This window comes from Lycorma delicatula, chromosome 10, assembly GCF_047948215.1.
Source record: "Lycorma delicatula isolate Av1 chromosome 10, ASM4794821v1, whole genome shotgun sequence".
Classification (NCBI taxonomy): Eukaryota; Metazoa; Arthropoda; class Insecta; order Hemiptera; family Fulgoridae; genus Lycorma; species Lycorma delicatula.
Window position 1 is genome coordinate 114,727,141 of NC_134464.1, and position 13,008 is coordinate 114,740,148.

General features: G+C 28.1%; 1 protein-coding gene across 7 annotated transcripts in view; it reads right to left on the bottom strand.

The window, feature by feature from the left end:
* Positions 1 to 13,008, bottom strand: part of LOC142331438 (uncharacterized) — a 306,269-nt gene that overhangs the window by 187,004 nt on the left and 106,257 nt on the right. For all 7 annotated transcript variants that reach the window (XM_075377347.1, XM_075377346.1, XM_075377348.1 and 4 more), the window contains one exon: positions 4,820 to 5,618. In XM_075377347.1, the coding sequence (XP_075233462.1) occupies positions 4,820 to 5,618 (799 nt within the window). The remainder of the gene's footprint in view (positions 1 to 4,819; positions 5,619 to 13,008) is intronic.

Genomic DNA, 13,008 nt, shown 5'->3' on the forward strand with positions numbered 1-13,008 from the left:
TTGTAACATCTAGTTGTGCACCTCCCCTTACGAATGTAATTGACTGAACCAAAAATGCCTAAAAAAAAGGCCAAAATCCCAAAAATTTGGATTTTGGAATTTTTTAACTGCAGTAAAAAACCCTCATTGAGAGTTAATGATATACCTTAGTGATACTTATTTTCATCAGTTCCAGAGTTATAGCCAAATGAAATTTTAATTAATGAAATATTTGGATTTTATATTGGGAAGGCACATTGGTTCAAATCGGTTTTGTAATTTTATTAAAAAATAAAGTTAGAAAAATAGCAGTCAGAAACCTGTAAATTAAACAATTCTTTTGATTTAAATATTTCTCCAGAAGAAACCAGTTCAGTATCACAAAAGTATGCTGTATATGAAGAATTAATCATTAAAATAAAGGATAAAATGAAAATAGCTACATCAACCCAGAAAAAATAAATATTTTAAGTTTATTAACAAGCAGCTGGAACAGTCAAAAAATTAAAAATGAGTTTAGTGTTAGTCAGTATGTAGCCCGTCAATCCAAACAATTAGTTAAAACAAGTGGAATTTTGCCACAAATCAACAAAAAGAAACCCAGTCACGCAATTAATGAAAATATTATTAAATGTGACCAAGATTTTTACCAGAATGATGAGCTCAGCCGAATGATGCCAGCCAATTAGGATTGTGTCTCTGTAAGACAAGCTGACAGGAAGAAAATTAATATTCAAAAAATGGTTATTGTATGTAACTTAAAAGAATTGTACACAGCCTTCAAAGAAAAACATAATTCAAAAATTTCAAAATTTGCTAATTTAAGACCAAAATTTTATGTTCTGGTTGGTGGGTCAGGTGACGCACTCTGTGTGCATCAGCCACCAAAATTTAAAACTCATGTTAGCTGCTCTAAAAATGATATCTGATTTTAAAATTCTCCTTTCAAACAAGGTAAGAGGTATAGATAATGAAACATGCACGCTGTCACAGTGTGAAAAACGTCCAGGCACTAATGAAGTGCTCAGATTACTGCAAGAGAGACGGGATGATTTTGATTCTAAAATTATCTTCAAACTCAAGAATACTTAGATAAACTTACTGAAAATTTAAATAATCTAAAACGGCATCATTTTGTTGCAAAGAAACATGCTAATTTCCTCAACATTAAAAAGGAAAACTTGTTGGAGGGTGAATGTATTGTAATGGGAGACTTCTCTCTTTTGGTGACACAGGATGAAGTCGTCATATCACTGGTCAAAAACTTATGCCAGAGTACATCTATTTCTCATATATTTTAGTTTGAAAACTACAAAGCCAAAGCTACTGTGCGATTAGTGAGTACTTGAAGCACAATACTACAACATTCTTCTGCTTCCAAAAGCAAATTATAAACACTGTTACCACAAGTTGAACAACTTTTATTTTTCTGATGACTTCTCAGCCCAGTATAAAAACAAACAAAATTTTATAAATTTGTGCTACCATCAAGAAGATTTTGAAATTGCAGCTGAATGGCATTTTTTGCCTTATACCATAGAAAAGGACCATGTAATGGTATTAATAGAACTGTAAAAAGGACTGTGACTAAAGCAAGCCTTCAAAGGATAGTCAACAATCAAATTGTTACACCTTCTGAAATGTACAATTATTGCAAAGACTATATTAAAAACATAATATTTATTTTCTGCTCTAATAAAGATATTCAAGAGACTGAAGATACCTCAGTTCTCGTTATCAGGTAATCACAACAGTCCCAAAAACAAGAACCTTTCACAGTTATGTTCCAACAAGTCAGAAATGTATTCTGAAAGTGCGCAAAACCTCCGAATCAGAAACATTTACATTAGTATCAGCACACAAGGATATTAATGTTTCTGATTGCTTTATAGGTTTACCAAAGCCAAAATGCAAAAATTATGTCTGCTGCATATACGATGGCAAGTGGTGGTTAGGTGAAGTCAAAATACATGAAAATGAAGAGGAATATACACTTTTTCCATCTACAGGGTCCTGGTACTTCATTCAAGAAATCATTGAGGGATAATCAAACACGAGTTCAACTGGAAAATATTTTAAAGATTCTCACATCTACAGAGCTTTTTCTATCAACTACTGTACGAGGAAACAACATTACACCGAAGAAGAATGAGGACTTATCAGTTCTGCTCAATAATAAAATGACAGGAGCACTAAGTTATGTTAGTTAAGTTTGCAATCAAAGAGTGCAAGATTTATTCATAACTTCCATTTGCAGGAGTAAAATACGGTAAAAGTGAATTGAAAAACTTTTTTATGTATTTGAATTGTTTATCATTTTGTACTACTTATTAATTATCAATTTATTCATTCTAATGAGTTTAGTTGTAATTTTTATGATCTGAAAAAATATAACATTAGTATTTTTGGATATATTGTTTATGGTTAGAAGGAATGGTATTTTTAGTGGTTTTGATGGCTTCATTACTCGTCAACCCCATTGAGCAACAAAATCAATTTTATATGGTTTTTAAAGTACATAAAAAAGTACTTACTGTTGTAAACATTTTAGATTTTTTCCACCTGTTCCACACATGGATTTTGAGCTCCCAAAATGAGACATTTTCAAAATATTATGATTTGGTGGGCATTTTTTTTTTTTTAATGTACGGCACTCAGTAAGTCCAATTTTTTTTATAAGTACTGCTAGTACCTAAGAGTTAAAAGATAAAAAAACAGGTCTGTTACTTAAACCCTTCAGTATTTATTTTGGGTCTAAAATTTGAAAAAAAAAACAAAACAGCAATTTGTAAACATAACTTCAGCAAACATTATAAGATTTGGTTATGTAACAAAATGAATTTTTAGTACACTAAGTTGAAGTTCTATCTTTACTCTTTCCAAAAAGCCCTTTTTGATCCTCTGTATGATGTAAAATAAGAATGCTACAGCTCGTGGAAAAAGTAATAAAAATGGCTGTTTTTACCTGTTGGCAAGTTAGAAAACTGTCTATTACTCAAGAAAAAGATTTTTTTTAAATATAAAAAATATTTTTTGGTAAATACAAGGTGATTATTTATCATATACCAAATATCATCAAAATCAAAAAATAGCGATGCACTGATCATTTGTTGATAATGGAATACCCCATAAGAAATATTCAATTACTTTTTATAACAATTACTTGTATTCAATTACTTTGTTATTTCTGATAACAATAAATTCTTTAAACACAAAATTAAATCCAAAAGTACATCATTTTGTTGGTTTACAATAAAATTTCATTTCCATCAATTGATTACAATTACATACACAAACATAAGATAGCCTACACACATACAGGGGGAAAATTATATACAAAAATAACATTACATTTAATACTACAGAAATGAGCCAATCATTAGTATATTGAACTTATCCTAAAAATTCATAAATAATATTGATCTAGAAGAATTCTTAAATTGCTGTGAAATCCAATAAAGCGTTCAAGGGATTTAATGAAAATATAAAATTTAAATTGAGTTAAATATTTTAGTTCCAATTTAGTACGATTCATCCTTAAACAATTTCAATATACACGTTGGTAAAATAAATAAATAAACAGTGGAGGAGATGAGAGAATACAAATAGATAGGAATAGAATTAACAAAGTATGTAAAGTTGCCATAGAAATGTATCGCAAAGTAAAGCGAGGAGGTAGAAAGACTACTGGGAACAGAAAAAGTCGACGAAGTTAAAAAAAACAAAGCATTCATTGGTAAACAGAGAGGCAAAGAAAAGGTATTAAAAGGAGAGTTATTGTTCAACCAATAAGAATTCCAGAAGAAGTGGAAAGAATACATCGACTGTATGAATGAAGGGGAAGAGCTGAACCTAGGTATAGGCAAAATACCTACAAAGCTTATAAAAGAAGCCAGGCAGGAAATAAGAACAAAGTTATACAGAGTTATTAGTGAAGTATATGAGACAGGGGAAAAAGTTTAAGATTTTAAAAAATGTGTACCAGTTCTCATTCAAAAAAAAAATTAAATGCATCTAGATGTGACAAGTTCCGCACAATCAGACTTTTCCCCACACAACAAAGATATTGGCAAGAATAATATTAAAGAGGATTTAGAGAAACCTTTATTCATCTGAAGTGAGTACTAATTTAACATCAAGAATTCAAAGGAAGCCATCCTAGATCTACAACTGCTCATTCAGAAGAGCAGTTTATTACATTCATGTACTTAGAAAAAGCATTTGACAAAGTCAATCGGGACGATATGTTTACTATGCTGATGAAACGAGGAATTAAGTGGAAGGACAGAAGAATCATTTGAAGTTTGTATAACCATGAGACAGGTATCACTTGGATAGGGAGGAAGGAGAAAGCCTCAATATGGAAGGACGTGAGAAAGAGATGAAACTCGTTGCCAGCCCTCTTTACATTTTTTTTTCACATTCAAGACACAATAAATGAAGAGAAGAAATTAATGTGAGAATTAAGATCCAAGGGACAAAAATAAATATAAGATTTACTGACTATATAGCCATCATCACAGATTAGAAAGAGAGAGAGAAATATTTATGAATTATTACTAATAAATGTGTATGACGATTTAAAAAAGGCCCTTTCAAATTGAAATTTCATCATCAGTTTTACACAATATTACTTATGTAAATAACCACATCACTTCCTAATAATTTTTTTTTGTACAATAAATATTTATTTCCAATATTCTAAAATTTCTAGAATTTCTCAACTTATTCTCTAAACTTAATTATTATTATTATTATTACTCCAAGACCATGTTTAATGACAAACATTAATTTATCCTTGACTAATTAATTAATGAAAGTAAATGTAAAAACAACTTACCTAATATCCTAAAAAACATAGTAGATTTTTCATTGTTAACACTTTCAAAACCAATAAAATCTAATTTTGCAGTAGAATCATCCTCACTGCATTCGCCATCTTTATTTCTATTTACAATAGAATCTTCTTCATCTGAACTATTAGATTCTTTTATCACAATATCATCGATCCTTTTAATTTCTTCGTCGTCTTCCTCCTCTTCTATGTCTTCTTTAATAAATTCCTTTTCCTTAATTTCAGAAGACTGCTTTCTTGAATGATTTGTAACTTGTTTATGTTCACTTTCTGCAGTATTTCCATCTGATACATCAGCAGTGTTAGCCCTACCTTCAGTTACATCTTTTTTCTTATCGACATTCAATTGCAACAAATTTTCTTTCTCGCTTTCTGAATTATCAGTCTTTTTATTTTTTTTATCAATCGTTATATCAGTCTCTTCTAACCTCTTTAATTGTACAAATGCCTTATTTATATTAGTTCTCTTTAAAGAATCATTATCATATTCTTTGATTATCTTTTGACTATTATTTTTATCCTTCTTTTCCTTTTCATCACCTTTTTTAATTTCTTCACCGCTTTCAACTTCTTTATTTAATATTACTTCCTTTTCCCTTTCTTCATCAGTCTCATTTAATTGTTCTTCTTCATTTTTTATTTTCACCTTGTCAGATGATTCTACCTTATCAGTACGATCTTTTTCTATGCTCTCGGTTTTCTTTGGAGTGTCGTCATCTTTCTTGGATACATCACATTTTACTTCTATTTTTTTAACTTCCAATACTTCTATTTTTTTATCCTCCTGAAAAAAAAAATGTAAACTTAAATATCCATACAAATAAAAATAAACATATTTAATATTACATAATGTAAAAGAGAAAATCTCCTCATATTTATTATTAAGAGAAAAATCAAAAGATAAAATCAAAACAATGTAGCATACCTATTAATTTTTCTTATATTTTGATTTTATTTTAATAATATTTTTAACCTTCAAACAAGAAGTATAAAGGTAAATGTTTTTTTTCTCTCTTCAATAAAAATTAGTTCAAATAATTTTGTTTCCAAAACAAATTTTAATGTTTGTAACTCTTGAACCTAAAAAATATTTAGTTGCTTATTTAAACATCCTGATAATCAAATCTAAGAACTAAAAAAATTTTTTTATTAACTGGAAAATTCTCAACACTCATTTTCAAACCTAACAATTTCATATCCTTGTGCACCTGACACCTGTAGGGGAAGACTACAGTAGGGGCTAAGTAAGACTAGTAAGTAGTAAGACTACTGTAGGGGGGTCTTCCCCTACAGGTATCAGGTGACTTGTGATGATCTCAGTTGCCACACCATCCCCTACATTCCTAGCCATGATGAGCTTTACCAGAAAGTTGTCTTTTAGACCCCTCTAAACCCGATAACATTCACAGTCATCAGTTTGGCCTTTGTCAGGATGCCACCAATGAAATGCCTCGGCAGACATTTCCATCAGTGTATTTACACAACTTACCTGCCTTTGCATGGCTTTTCTTCCAAGCACGACCACATGCCATAACTTACAACTCAACTATCAAATTTACCGATTTGTAGAATTTCGATCGCCGCAACTTCCTCTAAAACTGAAGGTTTTACATAAAAACTCTTCTGATATCTAACTTCAATTAAACTATTCACTCAGATCATTACTTGATCGAGTCTTTTAAACATAAAAAATATTATTCTCACACAAACAAAACAAGTGTTGATTGCAACAAAAACAATTTTATCCTAGAATTCAATTTATTGAAAAATCAAGAAAAAACTCACAAATTTAATAAGCTTCTAATGAAAACATACCCTATCTCTCTCTGCTCTGCCTGTTTGACAATGTACTGACCAGATGTCATCCCTACCATTCCACAGAGTCGCATGCCATTAATTTTAACTGTTCTGCCACAGAGTATGAATCTTTTCTTTATAGTATAGACATTATTGTTTTCGTACATTTTTTTAATATTTTAATTTTTTTTCTGAGTCATATTTTCCCTATATTTCTCTTTAAAGATACATTTATTCATTTTCAGATTTTTAATTTATAATTAATTAAAATACAATTATTAATTAAAAAGATAAATACATCACATTCAAATTTCTTGATAGAATTATTTATTAAAAATAATTCTATCAAAAAATTTCTAATAAAAAATAAAACTGATTTTTTATCTTATCTCATGTCCTATAAGATAGATACTCATAAAAATTATTGTCATCAAAAATGAAATTACATAATTAATAAATTAATGTTTTCTTTGCTTTTTATTAAATTTAAAAATTTTTACATGGATTAGAATAATATGTGTACATTTTTTGTGTAGGTATATTTCCATTTTTTTTGTCATAATTTAGATTATAAATATTTTAATTAAGGTATTTAATTTCTCACACAACTAAAATAATATGCAACAGAACTGATAAAAAACAATGAGTGAGCAAGAAGAAAAACATGCAATGATCCATTGAATATGCTACGATGGTGGCACGCAGCATGGTTGGTACAATATTATGATCCCCATAGGGGAGGACAACCACCTTGGGACGATCCCAGTTGCCAGACAGCCGTCTCTGGTGGGCCTATGATGACACTGTTTTGCAGATTATATTAAATTTTACAAATAAAAAGTGTTTTTCATATAACTAGTAAGCATGTGAAAAGAAAAGAAAAAAATACAAAAAAATATTACAAAAATTATTTGATTACATATAAAAAATTATTTTTTTAAAAAAGCTTTTATTTAACTAATATTAATATTAACATTAATAAAAAAGTAAACAAATTAGAAAAACCCTAAATATCTAATAAATAACCAATAAATAAATGTAATAATTATTAAATCTTAAAATTAAAAGTAATGAAAATATTTAGTTAAATAGAAGCGTGGCACAGTATTTATAATTTATTTAAAACAACACACTTATTTTTAAAAGAATTAATCTTCATTTTCATTTTCTCCAGTTGAGACTGACTACCTACAAGTAACAATCTGGGGAAATGCACCCACTCGCTTTCTTTGTACGGGTTCTCACATAGTTGAAGTTTATCATCGAATTCTGCTTGTAATCTAAGCTAAACTGAATGCACTCTTTCCGCTAAAAGTTTCATTTTAATTAATTATGAATTTTTATTTAATGAATTCATAATTATGATTACAATTATAATAATTAATCATTTTTCAGATTACCGTCAAAATGTAATAACTTTGTGCAACATTTCTAAATTTAATTTTATTTTTAATCTTATTAACCCTTAAAGGTCATCTCCGTGCAAATTTGACCCATCAAAGAATTAAAACTTGAGATATTTTATTACAGATAAATAAAGTATATACATATACTAAACAGCCTCGTTAAACAAAAAATATTTTTTTTAAATACAGCAAATGTCTATAAATACTTATTCAAAAACATTGTTATAAAAACTACGCCACGCTTTTATTTAACTAAATATTTTCATTACTTTTAATTTTAAAATTTAATAATTATTACATTTATTTATTACATATTTATATAATTTATTTTTTACTTTTCAGGGCATTTTTATATTTGTTACTATATTATATTTTTTTGTTTAAAATTCTCAATTTGATTTAATTCTTATTTTTTACTTTTTAGAGGGTTTTTCTAATTTGTTTCCTTTTTTTATTAACGTTAAGATTAATATTAGTTTAATAAAAGCTTTTTTAAAAAATAATTTTTTATATGTAATCAAATATATATTTTTGTAATTTTTTTTGTTTCTTGTTTTTTTTTTTACTTTTTAGTCTTAATGAACAATAAACTTTTTACATTCAAAAAAAAATTCTTAATAATATTTATATTTGAATATTATTGTTTGTTCAAGTTTGTTTGTTTATTAAGACAAAAAAAAGTAAAAATATTTATTTTTACACATCGTAGTTACGTATGTGCATCAAATTTCATTGATTTTCATACAATAGTTCATCAGAAATAAACATTTTCAGCAACATGCACGAATTTACCGTAGGGGTAGCGCATGGGGTGGGGGTGGGAGTGGGTCATATCGAAATTCGGACACCATAATATTGTATTGTCATCAAAGTTACATATGTGTACCAAATTTCATTGATTTTCATATGATAGATCAAAAGATATAGCAGTTGCAAGATTTGATTATAACTAAAGCAAGTTAAATAAAAGCTTATAAAAAAAGCAGCATATTGATGACCATTTTATTTGAAATTGTGATAGAAAAAGCGTTAATTATCTCAAAAACATGATATACTTCACTGCTCGAGTCAGCGACATCAAGGAATGTAGCTAAGCTAGCTCATTAAAATAAAATTCATGTAAAACTGTACTAAATAATGTATTGAACTGGCTGCTTTCAGTTTGTAGGAAAGGATAAGCCTCAGAACTCAGTGTAGCATAAATTTTCCAACTCTCCATTAAGTACTTCATATCAATATGTAAGGTTCCTTTGTTCTCATTCAGCACCATCAAAGATATTTCTCAATGCTAAATTAAGTTAAAATCTGGTTAAAAGCCCATAACTACAATATTTAAACAAGCAAAGAAAAAGATTCAATAATTTAGGTTAAATTTTTTTAATATCTGGTATTATACAATTTATATAAAAATAAAGTAACCACTTACCAACAATTGTGAGTATTGAATATCCAAGCGCTTTCAGATTATCCCTCCATCGTCAGGGATTACTGATTTATTATTAATTTTATAGTTGTGCATATGATTTTTTTATAAACGTGAATTAAAATTAAAATAAAATTATTATGTTCATCCAAGTTGAAAGTAAATAGTTAAAATATGTCATCGTTAAAAGAAAAACATCTTGTCAGTAATATGTTTACAACTGTTATCAACATAATAATTTTAAATTTTATTTTCATTTTAATTCCCATTTATAAAAAAGAATTCATATGCACAACTATAAAATTCATAATTAATCAAAAATTCCTGATGATGGAGGAATAATCCAAAAGCGCTTGGATAGTCAATACTCTTGTTAAAAGTAAACGCTTTTTATTTTTATGCAGAATCAATAACGTTTGATACAAAGCTGATCAATCAGCTACATAAAAACCCCTTTAAAGCTCTTCAAAAGGTATAAATACAATTTATTCACATATATTTACAATATTACATATCAAGACATATTTAGGATGAGCAAGGTTATTATTATATCCCTTGGACTAAAACAAACTTCCCTTGCCATCCGACAAATGTTCTTGCACTTCATCATTAATTATTTAGTTTCATTGAATTTCAACTCAATGCAACATTTCTTAACATGAATGCAGTATTACAAAGGGAATTTATTTTTTAAAAGTATCTATTCAAATACAAATATAAAATAAATAAAAATAATATAAATACACAATTTTATTTTATATGTGTAACAAAGTTTCTGCATACTGTTGCAAAGTAACGCCAGCTTTTATTACATATGTTACACTCAAAATAATTGAGACCACGAGTTATTAATTACAACACAATAATAATTAATGATAGCTTAAAATAAAAATGAGAAAACAGCAGCACTACAATTTTGATTAGTATAGATAGAACATGATCTGTAAACTGTCTACATAGATGGCCAAGTCAAGCATTTAATCACTATTCAATCCTGATAAACCATCATAATTAAAACAGACAACTACATTAAAATAATCTCTGTTAAAAAACGGTATTGACAGTATCTCTGGTACCATTATCAACAGCTGCATATTCATTTGGTAAAAGGTTTGCAAATGATGTATAAATACATTTTGTATTGCAAAATGATGTATAATCATCTATCATAATATTAACAGGTGAACAAAAAAGAAAACTGTGATTTTATTTGTGATACCTCTTGATTGAAGTATATTGTATCAATTTAGGACTAGAATCAAAGAGTAAAAAGAACAGTTTTAGTTGCATGCAAGGCCATAGATTGATTCCCTATATTTCCACTTGACAATGCAGTAGCAAAGACTGTGGACTCCTGAACAGAAAGCAGTCTTTGTTTTGCAGTTTGCTAAATGTGAATCTGTGGATACAGTACAATTTGCATTCCATTCAAAGTTTAGTTGTGATTTTCAGAATGACATTCATCGATATCATAATCAATCTGAAACGACTGGATGTCTATGTAATGGAAAGAGTACGGGATGTGGGTATCTGAAGAAAATATTTAGTATGTCAGGGATTCTTTCCTAGTCCTAAAAATCTGTTAGATCAACCAAGAACTAGCAATGCCAGTGATGTCAGTGTAAAACTTTTAAGAAAACAGTTAAATATGTGTTCATATCATTTACGGTTGGCCCTGAAGCCTACAGACTATGCTGTGTATGCTGACTTCACATTCAAAACGTTGCAGCATAAGATGACAACTTTCTTGATCATATTGTGCTTAGTGATGCGTCAATATTTAATCTTTGTGAAAAAGTTAGCTCACATATGTCCATATACAGGTTAACAGAAAATTCCAATCAACTCATACAATGCAAAAGTGACTCCCCAAACCTAACAGTAAGTTTAAAGCTATTCTTTTTTACTGATGCAAATGTAACCAAGTTTGCTTTTTTGGATTTGCTGTGTGACTCTTCAACTACAAGGTGGACCGAGAATTTTATTTGGCAACAAGATGATAGTATATCTCCTAACTTAAAATTCACCTAATATTATATCTTGGGTATAATAGTATACCTTACAAATTAAAAAAGTAAATCTTATTGAACTGCGAAGCAAATATGACACTATTCAATCAGAAATTGAATTGAAATTTGATGATGAGGTTTTAGATTTGAATTGTATACTAGTTGAAGAAGACTTGTGTATTATAGAAAATATTTATAGTACATAACACAGATGATTTATCTCAACACAAAAGAAAAAAACTTACTGGTAAGGCAACACCTGCAAATGTTGAATATGTTAGAGTTGATATTTTGCAGCGTCCCAATTAGTCCAAAATAGTTCATAGGAACATACTGTATAAGAATATATTTAAAAGATTTTAATTTTCACCCTTAAATTGCAGTTTTGATCTAAACTGAAGTCTTTAAAGTTGAGAAATCATGAAAATTTTTATGAGTAAATTTTAAACAATATTGAAAATGACCAAAATTTTCTTCCAAGTTTATAATTACAGACAAAATAAATTTTTATTGAATTGATTTTGTAAATAAACAAAATTTCCAATACAATGCATAAGAAAATCTAAAACTGCTTCACTTAGAAAAAGTAATAATATTAAATTCTCTATATAATACTATAAAATAAATAATATTCTATAGTAATAACATTATTTTAAATTTTTTGAAAAATTTTGATTAAAAAAGTGTACACTTTTAGAAAATTAAAGCATAAGATATGTAATTGGATGAATACAATTATGAATTACAGAATTTTCATCAATTTATTTATTTAATACCTTATTTACTTACTAAATTATTCAATTTACTCAATTCATTCAATCACAATTACAATCAATACATTTAATAAAAATTTTGTTTTTCATATATTAACATAATATTACTGTTACCATTCATTTGCATAATTAATATCAGTAACTGCAAAGCACAAACCAAATCAGAATCTCAAATATCATATAAAATAACACAGACAATGCTTTGAACTAATATGAAAAACCGCCACAATAAATTAGCATTTTACAACTTGCCCAATTAATAGCAAGGATTTTAAACAAAAGTAATCTAAATTAATAGTTCCGCTACTATGCTTGAACAGTCATTTAGACATAATAAAATATTTTCATAATTCAAAAATTTCTACCAATCCACCTGTTCCGGTTTATTCATTGTTAACGAATAAATACATTGTTAATGACTGTAACTATCACATTCGGTGGTCTTAATCAATTAAAATTGGGCTATATAGTAGGCTTTATTAAAAAAATACATGGCCCTTACAATTCTTTCTCTAAACTGGCTATTTTACAGGAAAAAAATTAATAAGAACATATTCATAAGTCAAAGTCTAGTTGAACAAAATACATCAAAAGCATTTTTCAATGCCACTGAAACGTCCATGTTAATTATATTCTACTTATAACAGACTGCATGCACTCATGAATAAGTGAGTGACAATACGCGCTAATCTGTGAGTACAGGCATGTAAAAGAGTATGTAATACAAATTTTGTAATATAATATTCACAAGTAAATTTAGTAAAAA